Genomic DNA, 26781 nt, shown 5'->3' with positions numbered 1-26781 from the left:
CTACAGTACTAGTTTGCCTGTCTTTTAGGACAAGAGAAAGGTGATACTCAATACTCTATATATATCAGGCAGTCCAATTAAACATTTGCTAGATAATTTCATTGCTTTGACAAGTTTCAAGAATGATGCAATGTTTTCTCTTCTCTTTCCTCAGTGTCTTCACCAGTTTTCAAATGGCTTATTTCTTTTCTACCAAACAAAGAATGTCTTTCTATTATTTATAGCTCTAAGTGGCTTAATTCTAATCTTTCGGTCTCTGCTTCTGTATAGTTTTAATATAGCTGTTATTTCACTTTAAATATATATCTACAAGAATTCTTCCTTAATCAAGGATTTATTTATGTTTTTGTTCCACATCAAGTCTAGAAACGCAGATTTTGTGCCAGAGCTTAAGAACAGTCTCTGCTCTAATTTTCTTCCACTAGTGTGCTAGAAACATGTTTTTCTCCAGTAGATCTCCTGATGAAGCTAAAATGGGATTTTTTTCCTGCAAATAAGCTGAAGGCATTTAAACTCATTTTAATTTCAGTAACAAATAAAATCTTCATTTGGTAAGACAGAAAATATTTGCCCTGTACACTAACAGAGTCTGAAATAAATAAATAATGGCATTTCAGTAACAAAATTGTACATAGCTATTATCTAGTGCTTGCCACCAGTAACACAGAATGTGTATAACAGAAAAGCCAGTATTAATTATCTACATCTTACAGATAACAAAAATGAAGCATTGATTGAGCTATTATGCAAAAATACTCTAAAAAATTAAGTAAACCAGGGGTTTCACAGTTGGTTCCTTTTATAGAATCAGTCTCTGTACCATATATTTGTACTACAGTTACTTAGTTTCTTCTTGTGCTTCCTGGAAAGGAAAGCAACAAAGATGAGTAAGGAACTGGAACATCTCTCCTATGAGGAAAGGCTGGGAGACCTCAGTCAGTTTAGCCTGGAGAAGAGAAGACTGAGAAGGTTTCTTGTCAGAGTTTATAAATATCTGAAGGGCAAATGTCAGGAGGATGGGGACAGACTTTTTTCAGTGGTGTCCAGCAACACAACAAGGGGCAACAGGCATAGACTGGAAAGCAGGAAGTGACACCTGAACATGAGGAAAAACTTTACTGTGAGGGTGACAGAGCACTGGAACAGGCTGCCCAGACAGGCTATGGAGTCTCCTTCTCTGGAGATATTAATAACCCATCTGGACACATTCCTATGCAACCTGCCGTAGGTGAAACGGCTTTAGCAGAGTGATTGGACTAGGTGATATACAGAGGTCCCTTTCAACCCCAACCATTCTGTGATTCTGTGAAAGCTGGAAAGTTCTAACTTATCTAGTGGCTGGTCTTGCAGGGGGGCACATCTATGGTGCCAGCTTACTGCATTGGGATAGGCTGAGGCCCTTATTGTTTAAAATCACAATTTTTAGAAGTCCTGGAAATACCTACTGTACCTACTTAATGCACAGATATTAAAATGGAAGGTAATAAGTCTTCTTTTTTGAAGTTTTGTACTATTGTTTCAGAATGAAAGATACGGAAATTAGGAAACTCAGTAGATACACAAAGAAATTTAAATGGAATGGTAATTGCAGGTTTGAAAGAACTTCAAACTCTTTTAAAAAACTATCATTATTTCTTGTTCACTCCATCTGTACATAAAAAGCTTCAAGAATAAAAAACAGTAAGCATAATTCAGCGTGCCTGTAAAGCCAAGAAAATTAGGTCAAAAACATATTGAAATTTTAAAAGTACTAATATTTAATGTATTTCTCAATCATTGCTGACCTAAACATGTAATCCCACTACATAAACTCAGTAAGACCATTTTTGATTTTCCTGACCCTTGGAGCAACTCCATGTCTGAATGTGCCAATTTACTACTTTTACTTGTTGCAGGACATTTTGTTAGAACCCTGTCTTGACACCACAGTGTAGTGAGTTCTGGCACTAAGCCTTCACTTTTTATTAAATCAATTAATTAATTCTACAAACGATCAATCTGTTCACTTGGACCTGGCATAAACTTTAAATCCTGAATCGCTCTCGGTCTAGGAAAACTTCGTGTGTAGAAGATTAAAGAAAATAAAGAGGTTTAAATTTTCAGTTCTGAAATCAGTTTGTGTATTTAGCATTGAGCTGAAGGAAAGCCCAAGCAATGTCTCCACAACTATAAATTTTAACCTTCCCACTTCAAAAACTCTCCTTTACTAGTACAGTGGAAGAAAAGTCATGGAGCATTTTTCTTTAGCTTTTAAAAGGCCAGATACTGTTGCATTCCCCACTACACATTTCTGGACAGTTTTCCTAATCCTGAGCTCTGTGAGACATCTAATACTGGAAACCACTTCCTTTCTACTCCTGCCAGGGAGGGGAAGAGGGAGCTGAGGACACAGCAGAAGAAATGTGTCATGTTTCAGTCGTGCCAGGGCTATGTTTGAAGGTGTTCAGGCTGGTTTTAATTTAATATGGCAGTCTTTATGTGGGCTATATTTTGACCCACTGCCACAGATTCAGTAAGAAATTAACTAGGAGCAAGTAAGGGGCTCAGGAATTTGTCCCTAATTGCAAACAAAATTTTTAACAAGGTGATTACAATGTATTGGGCACTCCTGACAAGTAAGAGGAGGAAAACATTTGGTCCGTGTGTGTGTCAGTGTCTGTTGTACCCAACAAGGTGTTGTTCCATCTTTCTTCTGTTATATCCACTGTGCTGGGTTGCTCAGATTTTAATCCATGCCAGCAAGGTGGTGTTTTGTGTGTATATATATATATATATATGTGTTGTGTTGATATGTGAGCTTTGTTTTCCTGTCTGTATCTTTTGCTTGAGACACTAAATCCAGCATGGTTGCCTTGGGTGTGAATGCTGACATTGATCCCTGTGCCTGACTCAAAGTGAGCCTGACAGGGCTACCCAGGAAGCCAGTTACCCTTTGGTGCTGCTCATGCACCAGTGAGTGACAGGCCTGTGGAGAGATAACTGATGTTGTCGTGGCCAGAGCGGTGTCCCTGGAATTGTTGCTGTTTGCCTCTGCAGACTATTAAAAGACTAGCGCTGCATGGGCTAATCCATTTTTCAAGCAATGGACTCTCATCTTTCTTCACCTCTGGCTTTTACTCAGGCTAAAACTGGAGATAACTCTTCTACCAAAGTTGCATTTGCCCTTGACTGCTGGGAAGAGGATAAATTAGCCATGCTAACACACTTCAAATTTTGCTCACTCCAAATTTTGCTCTTTTCTCCTCAACAAGTCATGCAGAAGGAGTTCCAAACATATGCTACAGTTATGAATGACTTTAATTTTTGTATGCTTTACTGCACTGCTTAGAAAGAGATTTTTTTCCTGAGAAAGTGACTGCAAAATTGTTCATCTAACTTCTTAACTCCATTTTTATTGTCTACATATTTGTGCACATTGGTGCACATTCTCTAGCTGAATGGAATCCTTCCTTGTTCTGGTTAAGCCTGAATCTAGAGGAGAAGCTGACCCACTATAGGCTTACATCCTTGGATTGTTCTAGTGTACATTTGCTCAATCCTTCAAGAAGAAGAAAGATACTTTGAAATCAGGACTGTGAGGTTTACACATTGACAACAGCTCTAAGTGCTGGTATCTGATATTGGTAATTGTGCTCTAATCCAGTTATCAACTATTAAAAATCCTTTGTAAACTTTTGTCCAGGGCATTTAAGTAAGGTACAGTTGGTATTAGTATTCTCTGGAAAACCTTCAAATCTAGGTTGGAGAAGCAAAAAATTTGCATTTGAATAGATTCTATTAGAGAGATCTCCATTTCTCTTGGTAGGACAATTTTTTATTGAATTCTTTATGGAATCATAGAATCACCAGGTTGGAAGAGACCCACCGGATCATCGAGTCCAACCATTCCCACCAATCTCTAAACCGTGCCCCTCAGTACCTCATCCACCCGCACCTTAAACACCTCCAGAGAAGGCGAGTCAACCACCTCCCTGGGCAGACCGTTCCATTGCCTAATGACCCTTTCAGTTATGTTTTGCTTTTTTTTTTGCACAAATTATACTGTGATTTAGGAAGAGTTTGTGATAAATTTTGGAGAGAAGGTGCATAAATTACACATGAATTAACATTTTGACATCGTTGCTTTGAAGATTAATCAGAAAACCTCAGGTTATATAAAGCATTAACTTTGTGCTTTTCTATTCTGTAGTTTTATAATCCACAATTAAATACAATTATTTATATTTTGAATTGTGAGCCAGGGACATAAGAACATTACAGATATACTTCATTTTGCTTTATGTGGAAACTGAGTTTCTGATAAACATTCATCTAAGTACAGTTGGGTGTCTGCATTGCTAATAATTATTGGAAGTGCTATTAGGAAAGTGGATGTGAAACCTACTTGTGTGGTGTGCAAACATTAAGTGATGGTAACCATGCTAAATTGGGTAGCTGAATGTAAAAGGCCAGAAGGAAGAATCCCAGCATTGTTCAGTGTATCAGAAAGTGCCTCCTTTCTGTTCGTCAGGTGAGATTAGAGAGTCAGGCTTCCCTCTAAAATGCCAAATTGTGTGATGGAAAGAAGGAAAGGGAGAAATGGGAACTATTCCTTTAATTAGACTTAACTCTAAACTCGAGTAGGAAATTTTTAGTGTTGTTCAGCTGAAAAAAAAATTGAAGGCCAGTGTTAAAAAATGGTTGTATGTATAGCACACATCAAAGCTTTGTGAAGTTACAGCAGCTGAGACAAGCAACGCTTAAGAAAACCCTTTAATTTCTGATTTGTCAATTACAGAAACTATTTCACCTGCACATTGTATACTTAGTTTAGGTGGGCACTACTAGCATACTTTTGAATTTTCTCCTCTGTTCCATGAGGTCCAGCTCTCTGACCTGATCCACATGAAAGTTCTGGAAAATATCACATTAGTAACAGCACATCTGTGGATTTTGAAATTAAATCAGAATGGCAGAATTTTGGCTTTTCTGGTTTGTTTTTCTTTTTGCTAGTAGGGATGCTGAGTAGTACTCAAATTGAATTTGCCCTGGCCAGGTATCTAAGCCTATTAAAGTGTCTTCTTTTGCAAGGAAAGGCTGAACCAGGATCACTTCTATCTTCATTTTCTGTGGTTTCCTTTCAAAGTGAATTAGTCTCCCTGTCGCAGAAAGTGGAGGGTTGCAATAAAGGATTATAGTCTGTATCATTAGAATAAACATAATTGGGGTTTTTGCTGTTCCAAAAATAATACAAAAGGTCTGCACCTTTAGGATGCAGATGTCCATGAGACATGTAAGTGCCTAGTAACGTGAAATGTTACACGCCTTTAACTCCTGTTACCGTCAGCATTCCCTAGTCTCTTGTCACTGTTTAAACCACAGTTGTGAAAGCAACTTAAATCCATCTAGATTGTGTGCATAAAATAATTCTAAACACATCAAATGTTAAGACATTGATTTTTCCTTTTTAAATCTTATTACTATAATGGCTTCAAAATCTAGGAATTGCTTAGATTTTTTTATCATGACTGATATCGCTGTTTACTCACCAAAACTCTGTCTCCCCTCAAGACTGCAAACCTTCTTTGAGGCATGAGTTGTCTTTTTTTAATTATTATTATTATTCTACATGTACCCAGTTAGCAATAAATTTAGATATTGGTCCCCAAGTGGAACTGACAGGAAGAGCAGCAAAACAAATCCATAATACATTATAAAGCTGTAATCAGATTGCTTATAAATTCAACGTGCATGTTAAATTATGTAGCTGTAGAGTATGAATGAAGCTGGAATTAAACAATATTTCCTCAGTGTTGAGGTATGATAATGAAAGTTGCAGTATTATTACCAGTGAACTTGGACTTGTGGCTCTACTAATACCATTTTAATTTACATGATTATGTAAATAATTGCAACATGAAAGTAAACCAGACAATTAAAAAACCAAACAAGTCTGAATTCATATTTTTGATAAAATGCATATATAAGGAAACAACTAGTTATGTTATTTCCCTGCCATGGTACATATTACTATTGATACTGACTCTGATTAGACAAGAGTCTTAGTAGCTGTATATTGTATAATTTCAAGAGAAGCATGCATCAAACTCATGTTATTCTTTTAGACATTATTTGTTGTTCTGAGCATACACCTCAACAGCAGTAGTTTCAGTACTGTGATCATAGTCTGTCTTCATTCCGAATTTTATTTTCATTAACCTCTGGCTCCCTTTGCGCACCACAAAAATTCTGTTCCCTGTTTGACCAAAATAGGACCATCATAGGCATCATTCTCACACATAACATGAAAAATCTTTGAGCAGTCTCAGACAAACATATTGAATGTGAAGTATGTCTGTTATTTCTTTCCTAAAATAAGGTTAGAAGGATGGAACTGGTCCTAGTCCCATAAATCAGGTATATCAGAAAAAGAATTCTCTATAGGGTTGAGTGTTCATAGGCAAAGATAATTTAGATTGGAAATTCTTATTATGAGAAGTATGATTGATATTACTGTAATAGTGGGCATTCAGTATATGAGTCCTCTACTTGGAGAATCATTTCAAGGAACATACATGTTTTGAGAAGTTTATCAATTCATGGGTCCAGTATTCATATCGTCCACCAACATTTGGTGGTGTCTCATCTTTATAAATAAAGTGGTCATAGTAGAAATAAAGGCTTATGAGAAAGATTCTTAAGTTAAAGGAGTATGATGGCATTTTCATTTCCTTGATGAATAAATTTGATTTTGCTGGCATTTGGGCTGTGGCATATTTAGAAAGATGATACTATATCTCACAAGCAATCTGTAGAACACATTTCAATATGTGAGTATTTCTAGGCTTTGGAAAAAAAAGGTCTTGTTGATTATGGTGCATTTATGGAATCAGTCAAATTACAGAGTTAGCCTAAATATGTTCAATCATGAAATGTAATTAACATGTATTTTTCAGAAATGTAATTCTGAAATTCTGATGTACTGAAACATTCAACAAAACTTTGTTTGACCTCATGGAAAAGGGAAAAAAAAAACAAACCCAAAACAGCTGAGTGGTAGATAATTTACTTATTTGGCTTTTTTGCTTCAAAACAGGATTCCTTTTTTGTTTTACATAGCTGTCCATACAATTTCAAATGTTTTTCTTTTCTTGTAAAGTAAGAGGTACATCTTCATTCTAAACAAAGTGTTATGCAGACCAGACCTCCCTATTACGTCAGAGGTGTCTTACTTTTCAAGCTCTGCTGCTTCATTTTGGGTTTATTTACTTAGAATTTTTCCCTTATTGTTTGAGGGCAGACTTGGCAAAGCAGAGAACCTGTGCCCTCACTGAAGTCAAGCAACCTCTTCCCTTTCTGCATATCATTCTTGCATAGCCCAATACACACTTCCAATCTGTAAGATCTGCTTGCATAATTCACAGTATTGAAGCAGACAAACTTCTCTACATATTCAGTTGTTGATTTATGCTAATGATATAAGTGTTATGGAGTTCTGTGATACTTTTTTTTTTTTTTGTATAGGACATGCATCTTCCTGTCAAAACCCTCAGACTAGCAGAGAATCCTCAAAAGTCAGGTCCTGATGTACAAGAAGACACAGATTTTGATCATGTGTCCTCCATCAGGTTGACCTAATACAATTCAAAAGCTTGTTTAGTATTTGTTAGAATGCAGGCTAGGGTAGTCAAAAAACTATTATCTGGGTACACAGTGGTTTGAGCAATATATTCCAAAATATTTTAAGTCTTTTTCCTGTGAGCATGTAAACCTTTACAGAAGGAAAATTGAAATAATTGTCTTAGATGTGAGTCTATTTCTAATTTTCACCCATTCCCCACTTTCCTTTCTAAATATTCTGCATAGGTTTTTCCAGTTTATGTGAAAGATGCCCCTGTTCACTGAAAGCCTTTAATGATAATGCTGATCAATCACATCAATTACAAAGGTCTGAACTGGCCAACTGCAACAAGAGTTGTTGAACTTGCCAATAGTCAGTCATTAACTCCACATTATCTCAGAGCAGTGAAAGCTTTTTATAGATTTGTTTCCCTCACCCCCACCCAACTGCATTTCTAGCTTTATTCAATATAGAGTTGGAATCTTAAATTTTAACTTAACCTAAGGGGGAGAGGAGCTTTGCACATAATGATTTTCATTGCTAATTTTATGAAAATTTCATGGACAAGAGCCAAAAGATCAGACCGAAACACCAGCTTAATTATATATATACACCTTGGAAAGTCCTGTAGTCTATTTTCTTTGCCTCCAAAATGCTACAGTAACATATCACTCTACAGACATTCACACTGAGGTATTTGCATGTCAGTGACGGAACTATATATAACAGTCTTGTAGTTTGCACATGAAAATATTAGTTGAAATCTGTAGTTCCCATTTTAATTGATTTGAAGGCTTTCTGTAGTTCCAAGTCTCTGTTCATACACGTTGAACAAGTTACTACTCGACTGTGTTTTCCAATATTATGAATTTATTATTAATCAGATATTACAGCATTTGGCTGCTTTCCACTTGATTTGAATGACATTTTCTCCTTCAGTGTTAATTAGATGTGAGCTCTGAGATCTAAAACAAAAGGTCTGTAATACTTTGATTCATTTCCTCTAAAATGCCTTTCATGTGATTTATTAGCTCCATAGAAATTTCAGCCAGAAACATGAAATAGTTGTAAAGTACTGGAATTTTAGGTCTGTGAATACTTTTTCTTCATGAGCTGCCTGTGTTTAGAACTTGGAAATTAATTTATCTATCAATTATGTGAGAATTTATGTTATTTATTTCTATTATAGTCACATAAGAGGAGCAGAAAACACCCTGTGAGTCTTCCTTTGAAAAAAAAAATCTTATTTGTCACTTTCTCAGCATTAGAGATACATTGGGATAAACTAGAGACACCACACTGGATCAGAGCTGGTCTGTCCAGGCCCACCACAGCTCTCTGTCCATCCCCACCACAGGTCTCTGTCCATCCCCAGTAGCTTATGGAAAATGTTCAAGATGGAGGAAGCCTACAGTAAATTTCTCTATTCCCTGAAAACACATCCAGAATTTATCTCACCTTTTAGCTTCAGTATTCCCACCGTTCCTGTCCAAGACAGCTAAGTAGTCTAGTGGTAACACTGGTTGAAGCTTTCAGAAATAATGGTGAAAAAAATCCAAAGACTAGTTTTAAATGGAATATGTTATCAGTTCATGATTTTAATTGTTTCTGCTGGTAAATGCAGAAGGATCTAATGCATTCTGAATACAGTTAGGTGATTATAAAGCTTCCTTATGTAAGTATAGCTTGTACCTGTAAAATAATATTTATCAGTGTAATGATGGAGTAACAGCATGGTTTAGAACATTTTCTATATTTCAAGAGAAAAATAATTAAACAGTTGAAGCAGGATAAAAGTTGAGCACTGACAACATCAAAGATTTCTCTAATGGGGAATGATCTGTGCCAAATTTTGCAGATGTCATGACATAATTATACTCTAAAAGAAACATATGGAGAAAAATGTGTAGATTTTCCAAGCCAGTGGAAATACCTGAATGTACTTATCTCCTTCTTCTCTCTAGCACTATATTACTATTATTATTTTTAAAAGGACTTTATGTTATAATGCCTTAAAGCTTAGATACCGCATTCCATTTCTATTTAGGGTGTAGGAGAACAAAGTACAGTTGCTTTCCTTTACAGACAAGGCTCAGCCTGAGGTGAAGCTGGTGAAGGGGCTGGAGAACAAGTCTTATGAGGAGTGGCTGAGGCAGCTGGAGTTGTTTAGCCTTGAGAAGAGGAGGCTGAGGGGTGACCTTGGAGGTTAGAGAGAGGAGGGTGCTGGCCTCTTCTCCCAAGTGACAGGGGACAGGACAAGGGGCAATGGCCTCAAGCTGCACCAGAAGAGCTTCAGACTAGATATCAGAAAGAAATTTTTCACAGAAAGGGTCATCGAGCACTGGAAGAAGCCACCGTCCCTGGAGATATTTAAAAGATGAATAGACAAGGTGCTCAGGGACATGGTTTAGTGGCAGATAGGAATGGTTGGACTCAATGACCCAAGAGGTCTTTTCCAACCTGGTAATTCTATGAATAGGATTTAAGGCAATCCCCTAATATTTACATATTCTATTTGCTCATTTAGGTGATTGCCTGAGCAACTTGATCAATTGCCGGAGTAGGTTGCAATGGGAGCACAAAATTGAGGGTAAATACACTTTTTGCACCTCTGAAAGTGGATTTTGAGCCACCAGGGGCAGCCAAGGAAGATACTGGAGGAGAAGGAATCAGGGTCCTGCAGATAAGTAGCTTTTGCAGCTGCAGCCTGAGACCCGTTTGTGGGTGTCTAATGCTCCCCATGCCTTGCAGAAGGTATTTGTTGCCACAGACTTGGCTGCAATGGGAGGGCAATTGTTGCCTCAACAGATCCAGCCTTAGGCATTGTGTATTGCAGGAGGAAAGTGCTTATTTGTGATAGTATCTGAGAAGCTGGCCATGTCTGTCAGCTTCCTGATGCCCTTATCCCCATAGCAGCATGGTGAATGCCTGCAAGCTGAAACAGGCAGGGCAGCTTTGAATAGATTTTGATAAGGACTGTGGAGAAATAAGTTAATCTGCTGAGCTGTCCCTCTACATCTGGCAGCAGATTGCCTGATAAAACAGGGATAGCAGTGGCAATTTATTGAAGATAAGTGTTCTAAGGCTTTTAAGAAATGCAAGGAAACAGGTTTCAAAAGGCCACCAATTAAAACAAAAGAAGCCTGATTGCTTGGGTTCTGAGAAAAGTTAAGGCTCAACATCACTTGTTTTGTGTCTATCAAATTTTTATTTCTCTAGGTGGCAAAACACCTTCAGCTCACATTAATTTCAATGTGATTGAGAATTTTCAAATAGCTTAGGAAGTAAGTTTATTGGATTTGGGGGTATTTGATGTAAAAATGGAATCACACAGAGCCTAAAGCATATTAGACACTGTTCCTGTATGGTAACTCTTTCTAGTCTGTCAAGGGCAATATCTGGCAGATTCTTCTATATCCACAATTCCTATAGCTGTTCCTGCTATGATGCAGAAAAGTCTTACTTCTAATTTATACTTTGATAAATGATTCTCTATTTTTCTGTCACTCCTGTACCTAGACATGCAATGTTTAGTAAGGACCTTGGAAGTGGCATCTGTCTTTACTCGGAAGTTTCTACCAGACAGAAGCAATTGAGATATTTCTACAAATAATTCATTTACCTGTCTGTCCTTTCTCTCAGTATTCTTTTACTTTGCCACTTCTCTTGAGAGTTCATTTGGAACCTCATAGTTCTGGTTTGTGAACAAGATCCCATTCTTCCTGGCACATGAAGAGCACAGCACGTCTCTACTTCTCGTTTTAGACCCAAAGACAGTATGAAAAGCATATCAGATTTTTAGTGCAAAATATGTAAAAATACTCTACCGTCTCTTCCTGGAGTTAAATGAAACAAATTAACAAAAATACTTTGACTGGCTTCTGGACTGGGCAAACTGGAGACTACTGAGGAATTTATGGGTTTGTCCTGGTGATAGTTTTACTAGCATGAAAAAGTCATGAATGAGCATGAATAAAGTCCAAACCAAATATGTAAAACACACCATCCAACTTTTTGCTGGGGATATAGCGGGTGTCTGCAGACTTCACATGTCATTTGCATTTATCGCTTATAAAACAGAACAGCTTAATTTTTCCACTGGAACAAATACATGTGGGATTTTCATGCCTTTCATAATGCTTATTTTGCTGCCTTTCACCATGACTTCCAAGCTCTTTCTACATAAAATTAGTAGCAAAAGCTAAGTCCATACAGTGTTATCTGCCTATAGTGTTTTTCTTTTGTTAGATGATTAACTGATTTTTTTTTCTTAGATTTATTTTACTTTGAAAAGTGACACCTTTGGATAGGCAAGCATCAAAGTTATGAAGCTTGCGTGGAAAATTGAATTTTGCAGAAGTACAATATGTTATCTATTCTTTAATCTCTTATGCTATCATAGAAGCTTTATCAGAGATATAACTGGCTCTGCTATAAAGCGGTTAAAAATATTTAGTAGAAGATTACTATTCTTTTTTCATTTATGATTAGTAAACTAAAGTCCTATTCACTTATTATCTTGTGTGTTTTGGGTTTTTTTCTGTTGAACAGGTGTGTTCTATGAAGTTCTTCAGAGCTTCCCTAGAGTGGAGGAAAATGTGCGGGTGGATTCATATGTAAGCAGCCACAGGTGGAGAAGGCACTCAGAATCTCTCAAATCGGTTGACACCAACAGAGCCAGCACGGGGGAGGATTTCTCTGAGCCAGGAGGGTTCACAGACCTACTGCTTGAAGAGGGACATGACAACACCACCCAGATTGAGGTAGAAATTACTTCCATCTCTTTTTTTTCTTATTCAATTTGTAATCTTTGATTGAAGTTAAGTAAAAAATGAAGACGTGTACTTCAGTGCACTGAAGCATTGAGAAGAGAAGAGAACCTCGTGGTCTTTGTATTTGTGACCCTGTCAGCACATGGAAGCCGAGGCTGAAGCCTGTTCTGACTTTTGAAGATAGTCTCTTGAGTACATTTGTCTCTTTGCTGGAAAACAGTTTTGGGAAGTACCATGTTGTAGCTGTTCTCACAGAAGAACTGTAAAAGATAGTATTAAAATCAAATAAAATTTAATTCTCCCTTAGAAGTTGGTGTAAACACCTCAGTTTTTAAGATTTTATCTGTTCTTTATGAAGAGTGATATCCAGACAGGAAGGGTGAAAGGCCCTTGAGAAACTGTAAAAATAATCCAGCTTGGTCATTGAAAGAATTTGCCCATGCTATTTCACTGTTGATCTTCCAAGGAAGAATAACATGGATCAAATCCATCTATATGAAAGCTTTGGACATTCTCCCTTTATTTTATATTTTTATTGAACCTCTGATTACTTGCTTAACTGCCAGATTGCCCTCATGTGGATATAAAATAAATTCAAGTGAGCATTAGATTTGTCTTTAAAGCTGCTCTCAGTTTCAGGTAGAGTAGGGACAGCAGAAGTTGACTATGATGTTGTCGCAGCCTACTTTAAAAGAAAGTGAATTTTCTTTTCCCAGCGTGGTGCCAAAGTAATTTAAAATCACTCAGAGGTACAGGTGTACACTATGTCTTTTACTAAATAACATGCATGCTCTTAAAACACTGGATTCTAACAATTACACTGGGTTCAAATGATCAAACAACCCACAAGAGCCAGAGCACAGAGAGGAAAAACCACAGCCGCAAAAGTGATGGAAACAGCCCGTCAGTCCAATGTTTCACAACAGTGTAACAACCTCTTAACTGAGCCCCAAACAGCACCACAGTCCTAATGCTTCCTGGAGTCACACCTGAAATTAACCAAAAACCACCCGCTGCTGCCCGCTGCAGCTGCATGTGTTGCAAAGAGAAAAGGGGAAAAGAAGAAAAGGAGAAAAGATAGGAAAGGGTAAAAGAGTTCACAAGAGACAAATAGTTGTAAGAGGTGAGAGATAGTCACCACCTTAGGAGCTCCACACGTAGCAGCACGTGTTTCTTTGTCTGGCGGGTCCAGAAGATGGTGAGTGTCCACACACAACACGCAAACAGGAGACAAGACAAACAGAGAGAGTTGCGGAGAGAGAAAACAGAGAAACAGAGAGAGACAAGACAAACAAATAGTTGCACAGAGAGTTGTGCCTTTGCGGGAATTTTTAAACTCTCTGTCCCCGTCCCTCACCTGATCAGGTGAGGGAGACAGGTAACAGATTCAGGCATGTCCCTCCTCCCTAGATAAATCCAGACATGCTCTCTAGCACTTCCAGCCTTGCCACTGAGGCTGGGGTCCGTACACCTGCTTTGAGCCATTCAACTCATGCTAGGCCAGGTCCACACAGATTTCGTGTTGTGGTTGACTGGTGCAGAATGTCTCCACCTATGATGATTTGTGAGAATTCTGCTATTCTATCTTAGTAGTTTTACATAAACACTCTGACTGGCTTTATTTTTGTCTTTATATACAGGTAGTAAGTGTCAATACTATAATTTGTGTATTTTTACTGGTTTTTTTAAGTATTAGGTTTAGGTTCTTATTAATAAAATCTGCATCCAATTTTGCAAGAAAATAAGGCTTGGAATAAGCTACGATTAACATTTTGAGTCTTTATATTAGGCTTCCAAAGAAGCAGTGCTGTATGTTTCAGTTCTGAGGAGCTCCCTCTTAGACAAAGAAAAGACCATTCAGATTTTGGGTTGTTATCTTACACGATAACAAAAGAAAAGCAATTTAAAACTCATCTGTAGAGTCAATGGTGTCTCTACAGCATGACTCAAAAAAATAATAGAACTTTCTAAGAGGTATGTTTTGTGTTTGTTTTTTTTAAGCTTCCTAGTTTGCACAGTATTAATTATGATTCTTCTTGCATAAACATGGAAGTTGCTAGTTGGTAAATTATATTTTTGAATAGCATGTTGATTTTTATGATTTGTTTTTTGCCCCCTGTAATCTCTACCTGGCCATTCTTGTAGCAATTCACTCAGGCATGTCGCAGATCAATCCTCCTAATTATTTTAGCAGGTGAAGTAAATGATGTCTTAGAACTGTAACTGATTATTCAATGGCTTACCAGGAGATCTCTATGCAGTCTCTCCATTCAGTTGAATTCCAAACTTTTATGAAGCAAGATGGGTCAGAACTCCCCCTCTAGCACTCATATATGGCAACATTCAGGAAAAAGAAAAGTTAATGTTTCCAAATAGACACATATAGAATAGTATTTTTCCAGGGCTATCTTTCCTCTCAGATTAATGGCATTTTAATGTCTTTAAAAGTACCTCAAAAGTACATCACCCTTACTGAGTTTATTGAATTCAGGTTTTGTGTTCTGTCACAGCCTTCTGTTTTTCTAAAGTCTTCTCAGCATAATAATATAACTGATTTGTGGTTTTATGTGTTATTGGATTGTGTTGTAAATCCCTACTGCAAGACACAGACATTTTACAAAAAACCTTGATGCCCAACTTTGTACAGGAGGTAAAGAATACAACAGATATTCACAGCGGAAGAATCCATATTTCACAAAGTCTTCTGCAGCTTGGGAGCTTATCGGTAGTGCTGGAGAGCATATTGATTTGTGAAACCATTCTTCTGTGTGTGTTGCAGTTCTTGCTGAAGAAAATCCAGAGAATGAATACTACCTGCCACTCATACTTAATGATGCTACAGAATTACAGCATCCAGCACACAGACAGTGTGTGCCATTTTTATGAACAATTTGTCTTTCTAGAGTGTCTGTTTCTTAAATCTCTGGGATTTCATAATTTTGTCATTTCAAGTGTAGCTTTCTTTCTTTTTTTTCTTTTTTTTTTTGATCTCTCTTCCATTTTTTGGGGACTCTTCATTCCCATCTTGGGGCTTGGGGTTGGTTTTTGTTTGTTGAGTATCCTACCACTTTTTTTTTTTTTTTTTGTGCCCAGGACATTCAGGAATGCCCTTTATTTAGAATAAATATAGCTTAACTCACTGTTATTAAATATATTGCTTTGCATATATTAAAATTTCTAAAATAAACTCATAGTCATGGTCATGGTGTGACTGACCCTTCTGTTGATCCCTGAAGCACTGTAGCCATAAAGGCAATGAAGGTGGGTAGCACCTGTTTCTCTTTTGCATTTACTGGAGAAGGAACTGATTCCCAGAACACATCTAGTATGGATATTGGATTCCCAGTATGTGCCACTAAGTCATCCACAAATGCATTCCTGTTTTGTTGCAGTGCTTGCTAATGTAGGCATGGCCACTGAGCACTGGAAATGGCTGGAGAATGCATTAATATATGCTTGTGCATAACACAAATGTTGCATGATGATATTTCCATGGTTGGAAATGTTAATAATTCTTAAGTGATATCCTGCAATTATGGTCATGTAAAGCTCTCTACAGATGTGATTCTCCTTTTTTATTTATAATATTTATCTCTTTATCCCAGATAGTCTGTAAAGCAGCTTCAGCTGTAGGCTTTGTAGAAGATTTCTACATAACTTGCTTGGTCCTTTGCTTCACTCTTCTGTGTCCCAGATCCTTGTGACTGCTTAACCCCCAGTGAACAGTGCAACACTGAAAATTGATACAGAGAAATTTAAAAGGAGCGGTCTCTAATATATAGCTTGCATTGGCATTAGCAGAAGGTTGCAAACTTTGTGAAATAACTTTGGGATATGTGAATTACTTTTGAATTTGTTACCACTGTATAGATATACTAGGTTAAAACAAGTGTCTGTCTCAAAACTTCCAATATCAAAAAGAAATCCAGCAATAAAATAGTAGATTTAATCATAGTCAGGCTTCAGCTGAGTGCAGCCATGCTAGCAGTGAAGTTTTATTGCTTTGCACAATGAAAGAAGTGAGGAAGACATAGTTTTTCATATAAAGTCTTAGAACAGAATGGATGTTTGCAAGTGCATGGCTGAAAAAAAAAGTTTTAGTTCCAAGCAAGAAACAGTATGCTGACCATGCTATGTCAAATTAAACTTGAATGTATATTACTTCTCCACTCCTCCCAAAATAGTACTTGTGAACATAGAAAATTTTGGCTATTTTGGTGCAAAACAATTTTGGGGGTTTTTTTAGGACAGGTTTATTCCTGTGGATGTCATTCATATTTCCTTCTGTGCATTGCTTTTAACCGACATAGAACTGTTGCTAACTGAAGACACTCTCTTTCAAACTCTCCTTTCTTTATTTTTCCTAGATGTTGTTTGAAATGTCAATTTTAGCAGTTCCTGTAGTTTAGACCTGGAAAGTGTCTTGCCCTTATCAGAATACCACCACTGGACTTCTTACTGGCAATAATATTTTGCTGAATTTTGCATTTTCTCTCAGAGTTTCTGGCCAGAGGAATGCTTCTCCCTTATCCACCCCAGTCACTCATGAAAGTGGAGAGATCTGATTCTAACTGGCAAAAACAACAGAAGGGATTGAGTTTTACAGCCCTTGGGATTTGAGAGTAATTGCTCTCAGCTACTGAGAGCAGTGTCAGTGTGGCCACTGCTGTGTTCTTACTGCAAGTCTGAGCAAGTAAAAAAAAATAATGGTTAAGATTAAATTTCACTCAGCTGGAAAAATGGTAAGGTAGTCCTGCAATTACTGCTCTAATGCACTGTATTAGAAGTAGAAAAACCTGTCCGTGCATAACTGAAGCCTTAAAACTAAACAATATCATAGTTCCATAGTGAGCTGTCAGTTTAGCCAAACCTGCTTCTGTTTTATTCCTTTTTTCTCTTTTTTCCTTTTATTCCCAATGCTTTAGTGCCAGTGAAAGACTTGGAAATGGAAAGGAGCATTACAAACATTGTATTTTGATACCACAGTCCCTCCAAGTTACTAAGAAGAATATTCTACATTTAAGAAAAAATCCTTAGTATCACATGTTTAATGAATTTTTCTGTTCTCTTTCCTCATCCCAAGCTATGAGAGTCATGTTTTACTTCTAAAGTCTATTTTCTGACTTGCTATCCTCAAAACCTTTAATTATCTGTGTAGAGGTGTCTGCTTGTTTAGCTTTTGAATTTATATTTCAATTATCTTCTTTAAATAGTGTTTGTAGCTTCCTCTGCCTTTCGATGATCTTCAGCAATGTAAGAGTAACTCCATGGACTAAATTTTCACATACTCATTCGGTGTAACAAAATCAGGAATACTAAACATCAGGACAGAATTCTTTTTTAATTCAGTCACATTTTTATAGGGATTATAAGGTATCAAATAATGCATATTCAGTACAAAGGTTTAACCAGATTTTAGGCTTTTAATTTTTATTTGAATTAAAGCATTTGACATATAAGTGGGGAGGAATTAAGTTTTGCAGAACACAGATTTGTCACTGAAGTGAGCTGATTCTATAGAGAGCAAGAGAGCGACACTTTGGTTCTGAAATCTGTATTTGCAAAAGGCCTTGTGTGAAAAAAAACCCCACAACAACAAAAACAAGAAATAAGTTTTATCATTGATCTCTGCTTTCTAACGTTGCTTCATTTTGCAGACAGGTCATAGACCATATTATTGAGCTCAAATAATATTGAATCCTTGCCCAAAATAAGGGAAACAGCAAATTTTGGTTTAAGATCATTTTAAGTTCTAAGTGAAGAAATCCATTTTAACTGGTTTAGTGACATGGCTGCAGCTAACCCAGTCTACTTTTGATATCTTTATCCTAACAAAAGTTGCATTCATTCTTATTTTTAATTTTAGGGGAGTATGGTTGTTTCTTGTTTACAGTTAATAATTACTACACCATGTGATTTTTTTGGTCTCTGTAAAGGGTAGGGAGGGAAAATTTGGCCTATTCCTGTACACTTGCAAATGTTTTTCCTAAACTTTTGATTAACCTTTGGTTGACTAGTATAGATGAAGCTTAGTGGCATTTCCAGAGCTAAAATTAATGTACCTAAAATAAGTGTTTTTGCAGCTGAAGACAGTATTACATCAGGTTCTCTGCCATTTCATGTTCAGTTGTATTTAAAACACAGTTGTCTTGCTGATTTTAGGTCAGTGTAGTTTACGCCCAGAAGTATCTGTTTGTATGCTGTTCATGGTTTTGATGTTTCCATAATATTCTTGGGGGTTAAACAAGTGTCCCATAGGATTTTTCTCTAAGTCATTAACTGCTAAAGCTCTGGAGCTCATTGACACAATGTTGCCGATGCCAGAAGTTACAAAATCAGACAAATTCATGGAACAGAAATTTGTCAAGGATTATTAAACACAAAGGGAGTTTCTGAAAAACAAATTACTGGAACCTAGGAAAAATGGGAAATTGCTGCCGTTTGCCTTGGGTCTTTTAGTCTTCCTGGGCACTGTTCCCAGTCAGTTCTGGGGAACAGACTATAAGGATGTTTGCCCTAAGAGAGTACAGCTGTTCTTGTGCTGTTATATGTATCCACTAAGTTAAGTAAGTAAATTTCATATTATTATTTTCATAATTAGAAGTTTGAAAGCTACAATAGAAATTTAGGATGTAGTTGAGAAACAGTCTTGGGATATGCTGTAGTTGCACTGAAGCCTTCATGGATGTATCTTCTGTGTTTCTATGCAGCAGAATATTGAGATGTAATTTTGTTGTAAAAGAGCTAAACTTTGCTGTTAAATGATACAGTAATTGCACACTAAGATGCATAGGATTTTCTTGCAGTGTTTCTAAACAACTTTTTTTCCTTCCCAAAAAAGTTGTTACCACTTTTTTAAAATGTTTTTATTCACACTTCCCAGTAGCTTATTTTAGAATATTGGCTTGTTACTTTGGAGATTATGGAGATGGAAAATATAATTTATTTTCAGAAAAATCAAGTTTCCTTTTTCAAACTGAATCAAAGGAAAAAAATATTCCTTACTTCTTCATGTGATTTTAGGGAATGTATTTGAACTGTCTCAAAAAACAGGCTGCTTCCTATGGCACCCTAAGTCAAATTAAAATTTCTGTCAATTATTGCTATATCCAATATTTAACTGATTATCTTTAATAGTTATAAAGGAGAGCCAGAAAGAGACTTGATCTGGAAGCAACACAGGTCACATATGAAACATCCTAGTCCTCTGCTCTTACTCACACCAAAGAGTATGTCAACTAGAAATAGTATGCAACTAGAATTAGAATCTGGGACAATCATTAATGTACTCATTTTTTTCCCCCTTGTCCAGTTGAGTTTTCCACCAGTGATGTCACATTTTCTAGCTGGCCAGCAGACTAATATATCATTGTCCTGTTTTCTTTCAGGCTTTCAACTGCAAAATGGAAGTCTAGACAAAAGGCTTATATATCTTTTTGTATTGAATTTATTAATTACTTACTTAAATCAAGGCAGTCTTGACACTTGCACTGGGTCTTTCTACGGTCTTCAGCTGGGCTGATCTCATTACCAGCTCTGCAAGAGGCATTGTAACAATAAGCCTGTCCACATTTGTATTATTCTCAATCTAAATTCAAATGTTGATGGTTCTGCTAATAAAACAGATGTAGCTGAAAAGATAAAGGCAAAGTCTGGAGGTGGGATTCATTCTCTATATCTTTAAACTTGTGGGATGATGTCAGGGGGAGGAAAGAAAATAAAAACAAGTTTTCCCTCTCCTAAGGAAGGGAATACATTGTTCTCCATGGTAATCCTGAGTTCATTTCCACATGCTTAGCTATGTTGGCACTCAAGGAATTTAATTTAACATGCTGATGATAATGAATTTTTATAGCGAGGAAGGAGACAGGGGATTCAGAATTTAATGGAATCTGCCTTTGAATTTTCTTGATAGTAATATCTTACATTTCCATATCCTTCTTCACCTCCAAGTTCCTAAAGCACATTACAATTACTACAGAATCACTGAAATTTTGACCATAAAGAGCTGTCAGTGGTATCAACAACAGACTTGATACTTTCTTTCAGAATTAATTATTTCAGTCATACATGCCTCAGCCCTTGCCTGCAGAAGTTGGCTGAGAATAGATTCAGCTGGTGAAAAGTGAATATTAATGTGGCCATGAAGGTTGTGAAAGTCTCTCCTTTCCAGACACCTTCTTTCTCACCCTCTTCACCATGTTCACCTTGGAGTGTCCTCGCAAGGGAGACTTGTATTGATTGTGTCATGGAAAAAGCAGGGAGAGATATTCATTTCAACCCATGCAAAGCAAACAGCCCTAACTAATTTAACAGCACATGACAAATTGTACATAGCTGGTTCAAGCAGGGAATGAGGGTGAATACATTACTGAGTTGTTAGCGCAGGGGAATTTGGGTATGTAAGTAAAAAGTTGTTACGCTAAACCACATAATTCCAGTTTGGATAACATCATTCCTTTGGGATAGATTTTCAAAGCTGCAGGAATCCTGCTGACACTGATGGATTACTCCATGCCACTCTGAAAATATTTCATTTTTTTGTAATACGGGAGACTCAATTATCTGTTATTATAATAGTAACAACTTGGCATGTAAGCAGATGGGTACATAGTTTCAGCTTTGGTCAGACACTTCCCTTGATGGTCTGTAAATTTAGTAATTACAACTTGAGAGCTTTCAGGATCTATCAGGAAGTCAATGGTCTGTCTTCGTTGTGATTGCACGAATTATACAGACTTTTGAAAGAGAATAGTAAATGGGCCAAATCTCAAAACTCATATCAAGAGGGGGACCAGAGTTAAGAAAGTTCCATTTGTGAAATACACATTTGTCTTTCCAAAATTGCAAGCTAAACCCTACCAACTACTGAGGAAAATGCAAGTGAAATACTTTTAATAGCTGTAGTATTTCATACACAGAACAGAAATGAATAAGTAATGAAAATAACAGATTTTTTTTCTTCTGTAACACTGATATGCATTCATGTGCAGCATGTCTAGCTTTTCACAGACCATCAGTAAGAAACAGTGTATTTATTTCTAGAACACAAAATTGGTGATGGAGGTTTTGGAGATTTTGCATCAAACTGCAGTGTGAATAACAGGGAGAAAACCAAAAAGAACATCAAATTTTCACATATTTACCAGAGTTTTTAGTGGCACAACATTTAACAGAAGTAGAGAGATGTGCCAGGGTTACTGAAAGTTCGCTTCATGCATTTTTATCAAGCTGCCTGTCTTTTCAACTGTTTCTGTGGAAAAAAAAAAAAAACCGTAACTTTCTTAAAGTGTTCTCTCTGTAGCTTTAGCAACAAAAGAAGTAGGAAGAGGGAGGAACTGCAGTTGGAAATGCTGTCTTTCTGATCTCATGTAGGTGGAACAGTAAAATGCCATGATCTCTCAGAGGCATTCCACTTTTACTCCAGTACTGACAGCAAAGCAAGCAGGTTCTTCCTGCTTCAGGCAAAGTGTGGATGCCTCTTTCCTGGTGTATGAGAGGAAAAGTGCCTTCTAGTGTTAGAAAAGGTGTAATCAGTCTCCAAAGTGTTTGCACTGAATTTAGCCATATCCATGAGTGTGTCAACTATGGCTTCTAGGCAGCAGCAGCCTGGTGGGTGCTCATTTGAGGGGTATAACTGACTGGATGGCACAGTGGTTTACAGTAAATTTGGTGAAGGTGTTTGTGACATCTTCCCTCCATAGTTATAAGCAAATTCCCCAAGTGTCCTTATTTGTTTAGAAAAAAAGAACAAAATCCAGTTCTTACAGTTGTACAATTGATGACTATGCAGTTGAAAGAAACAGCAACTAATTTCTTAGAATGTTCATTCTGCTGAAAAAATACTTCATGTGCGCTACATCTGGACTACAGTTGTATCAATGTAAGTGAGAAAAGGTTTTGGGTTTTTTTTCAAAAAACTGATGGAAATAGAAAATTTGATGCTATCATATTCCTTATATTGCTATTATCTTCATGATCTGTCAGGCATAGTACTGCCTCATCTTGGAAATCAAAGTAATTTCTTAAATACAATGCAGAAGCTTGTTTCTTACATAAACATTCAAGCAAGGGTGGTACACATCTGTATACTACTCTAATAATGTACATTAATTCATATAAAATACTAGGCTACTGGAATATTTATGAAAGACTGGAATCTGTAGAGGTGGTTTGCTTTTTTAGCTATACTCGATATTGAAATCAAAGGCAGCTCCTCAGTTTAGATACCTAGGTAGATTATGTATGTGCAAGTTCTTGCATATAAGGTAAATGGTGGAAGTTCAGAGTGAAATTTAGTTGCTTAGCTATAGGCATGTGGTATCATTTTAGGCACTGTTGTTCTACTGAATGGTCTGTTGCTCCTCTGGAATAGGGGTCTGCTGTAGGTCCTGGATCATGTCTGCAAGTCTCAGACGGCCCTGGGTGGGTATTCAGTTTGCTCTAACGTGGACCTCAAAGCTTGCTAAGCTGAGCTGCCAAACCTTCGTTGACAGCATTTACTGGGTCTGTGGTTCCACTAATGAGAGCTTAGAAACATAGTGCTTATGCAGACAGCTACACTGAATGCCATCCTTTTATTTGTTTATCTACATCTGAAGTGGAAAAGCCAAGCTTTCATTTTTTTTTTTTTTTTTTTAGAGGTATACTAATGACAAATTTATCAAGCAAATTAAAACCGGCCTGTTTCTGGTCAGGGTCAGTTGCCCTCCCACCCCCCCAACAATTATTTGGAATGCAAATAAAATCTCATGTCTTCATCTTTTTAAGTTTTTCAGTGGTTAGGAGGGGGATATGCATGCTTGTAATCACTGTTTTGCTTGAAATTGAGAAAAGATCCTCCAAGTAAAAAGTAATTTTGTAGCACCTTGTGTTTTATCTTGTCCTGTTGTGTGTTTAGTTGAAAGCTAAAAATGGAAATACAAGTTTAAAAAACTTTGAATCTCTCTAATTTTAAAGACCAACATAAAGATGGAAATTATACACAAGAAAAAGTATCATCTAACAAAAATAATACTATGTGTTAGTATTTTTTGAACGATTTGAGAATATTGAATCAACTGGGCACTGTTAACTTGAAGTCAGTAGTGCTTTTCAGAGACTGCAGAGGAAGGATATTTAGCATCTTGATCTTCTCTGAGTAATAGCAAAATGCTCAGAATATCCCCCCTGAAAAGAGTAAGAGTGCAAATTCTGCAGAAAGCTTGTTTGGGGCCTTATATTATGCAAAGGGGGTGACTTGGAAGTGCCTGTCTAACCAGCATGTTCCTTATCAAGTATGTCAAGTAAACATGATGTCTTACAGTTGTGACACTTACGTTAAAGACCTCTCAAGGGATTTATGTGTATTTCTGAGTGTGACTGCAAGATCACGTAAAGAAGCATTTCTGTGACTAATCCTTGAAAAATGTGGCTGGTGAAAACAGTTACAGTTTGTATATAGCATTCTTTTCAATATACTTGCATTGAATATTCTGAAAATATTTAGAAAAACATATCTGAACAAAGCAAAATGCATACATCTTCCAATGCAAAGAGCAAGCTTTTCAAGGAGCAGTAGAAATTGGGGCTACAGTCTAACCACAGTAATAATCACTATCTTAACCCTCTAAGACGTAAATGGTAATTTTAAAATTTTGCATATTGATTGTGGATTTCAGCCAGTAGTCCTATGTTTTAATAACTAATGATTCAAGTGTATTTTATGTGAGAGCTAAACTAGAAAGTACTCTGGTTAAATACCAGTTCCGGTTGCAATCTGTTTAAACAGAGTGCTCTCCAGAGAAGCCATGCTGATGCAATTTGTCCTTTAATGCCCAGGCTCTGTGATGAGCATGCTGCTGTCTGGCTATATGCTGAATGGCACAGCTTTGTCAAAGACAGGTGCTGTATAAAGTGAACACAGGACACCTTTAGAGCCCTCAAATTAGGCTTGATCCCTAGAGGTAAAAAGCTACTGCATTAATAAACTCGTGTTCCTGTCTATATCAATTTAATATTGGTTGTACATGTTCTTACCACTGACTGCCTGTAAGGCTGATTTCATCTGTGACTCCTGATAGATCCCTAAGACACAGTATTAACTGCTCAGGAATTATGGAACACACCAGTGAATATGGAAGCGGCTTCCTGTGCTGTGCTACATGAAGTCCTGATCAGCTAGAAAGTATATCTGCTAACATTAATTTAATCCTCCTTGTCTGTAGCACTTTTCATCCTGATGTAGATTTGTTATCGTCCCTCATTTTGTTTATAAAAGTATATACACTCAGTAATATGTTGTTCATTATATTCCACACAGGAAGTGAATCTTTAAGAGGCTACAATGCTAAATCTTTCAAAGATAACTTGCAAAAAATATAATAATTTTTGGCATTTCCTGGAGTCATGAGCCCCAAGAATGAGGCTAGTAATAGGCGTGGGGTCATAATCATTGATGGCCTGTAGTCTAGGCCTTGCAATTACTATTTTATGTTTGCTAACAGTCATTTTTAGAGTTTCGATTTTATGAACACTTTAGTCATTTTTGCATATTTAAAATGAGGAAAAAAATCCCTCTCTATCATGTTTCATAATTACACCAAAATCAAATTGCTGCTAGGTGTTTTCATGATGATTTTATTGCAATGGTTTCTGTTATTTTCTTTTAGTGGAAATGATGCTGCAGAGCAGTTAATAAAGGCTTATTTTGAGAATGTCATTTCTCAAACTCAATTTCTCAAACTCCAGCAAATCAGGAAAAAAAAATGCATAATAAATATTCCCCTACTGTAATTGGGTTTTGAGTGACTTAGTAATTTGGCTTTTTTCCTAAGTACGGCATTGCAGAGACTTTTGCTTTTTTGAAGCTTGTCTTTTATGACAAGACAGTCCAAAGGGCTTCATAAGACTGCTGTAATGACCCCTAAATAGGCTGACAGTTTTATAGCAGTCCCCAAGAGGGAAGCTTCCTTTCAACAGTGACTAAATATCATGAAAAAGGCAGTGGCTCCACGTTGACTTTCCACAAAGACAGAAAGACTAAACGGCTTTTTGAATTAATAACAGGTTTATAGCCGCCTTCTCTGCCAGACTGTCTGTCAATATGTGTGACTCTCCATTACAGGTGCTGTCAGGCACTCAGAAAAATGGGGTTTAAAATCCTGGGAGTTTAAGATGTTTTAGAGCTGTGTAAAACCTTGTGTGTGTGTCTAGGAGCAAGAGCTGTGAGCTAAATGCCTTTGTTTCATCCCAGCTGATGAAAACATCATTTAGTGTTTACAATAACAATTTCCAGATGTAAACCTGTGAGATTGTGGGCAAAGTGACTTCCATACTGGCCCTAGTGAAAACCCAAGTTTGGAGACTCCTGCACAGACACAACAGGCTTTCAGGGCTCTGCAGAGCACTCCTGGAGCCTATTGTTAGAGGATATAGTGTGAGATGCAGTTCTTAACCCTAGTGCATGCAAACAAAGGATTTCCTCTTTTGTTAGATTTGTTTCCCCTCATTCATAAGACATTATATTAGCTGTTTAAAATGGATTTTCTAAGGTTTGTGTAATGTTTACAGGCTGTTTTCAGATTCTGCTCAGTGTTGATATGGAATATCACATCAGATTAAAAAAAAAAAGAAAAGGCAATGAAAGAAAAATAACCCACAAAAAAGAATAGATTGTAGTTTTCCTTAGTTTTCCTGTTGGAAAGCAGAGAGGCAGTTTTGTGAATTATACGTTTCCTCAGTAGAGATTCATACAGAACAAATGCTTCTATTAAGAAAGTGAACAGCAGAGTTTATCCTTGATACAAAGTGCTTATGAAATGAAATCAGTATTTCTGAGCATCAGAGAACAACCGAGCTTCCTAAGCAGTAGCTGCTATATATATATTTATACTCTGCGAGACTTTCATGTAGTATAGCTTTTCTACTGAAATTAGAGCTTTCACATTTTGAGAGGTTAATTCATATTAAACATTCTTTGGGGTTCTGGAGTTATCAGATCCTATAAAACTGTGGAATTGCACTATAACATTGCTATATTGTGATTATAATTACAGTACTCTATTAAAATGCAGTTACACAGCACCAGCATGCAAAGTGTCTCTTTCTTTGTTTCCTCTGGTCTTAATCTCCCCCTTAGGACTTCATCTCAGAATAGATGATCTTTTCTCATACTGTTTCATCTCTTCTGCTAATGGCTGTTAGACCGGTGATATTCTCCATGTATCCTTGCCACCTGCCTCTGCTTCATTCAGTGCCTGCCTAAAGAAAAGGTAAACAAATGAGGAAACTCAATTACATCACCATGCATACATGCTTCCTCTATCCTGGTAACAGAGAGTGTGACCGTACATCTCTCCCAGCCCTTCTCAGGTCCAAAACATGTGCTGGCTGGAAAAGCCCTTTCATCAGCTGCAATGCAGAGCTAGC

The 26781-nt window shown here is 37.0% G+C and overlaps 2 protein-coding genes across 2 annotated transcripts in view; one reads left to right on the top strand and one right to left on the bottom strand.

Annotated features, from left to right (window-relative positions):
* PLXDC2 (plexin domain containing 2) overlaps positions 1–26781 on the top strand; it is a 265179-nt gene that overhangs the window by 110306 nt on the left and 128092 nt on the right. Inside the window, exon 2 of the mRNA XM_069859523.1 lies at positions 12152–12363. Within this exon, the coding sequence (XP_069715624.1) occupies positions 12152–12363 (212 nt within the window). The remainder of the gene's footprint in view (positions 1–12151; positions 12364–26781) is intronic.
* NEBL (nebulette) overlaps positions 14358–26781 on the bottom strand; it is a 412617-nt gene continuing 400193 nt past the window's right edge. The window contains exon 29 of the transcript XR_011337639.1: positions 14358–14373. The gene's annotated coding sequence lies outside the window, so the exon portion shown is untranslated. The remainder of the gene's footprint in view (positions 14374–26781) is intronic.

Source organism: Phaenicophaeus curvirostris, chromosome 6 (assembly GCF_032191515.1).
Source record: "Phaenicophaeus curvirostris isolate KB17595 chromosome 6, BPBGC_Pcur_1.0, whole genome shotgun sequence".
In the NCBI taxonomy this organism is placed as follows: Eukaryota; Metazoa; Chordata; class Aves; order Cuculiformes; family Cuculidae; genus Phaenicophaeus; species Phaenicophaeus curvirostris.
Note: the sequence above shows the minus strand (reverse complement) of the source record. Positions and strands in the feature narration are given on the sequence as shown.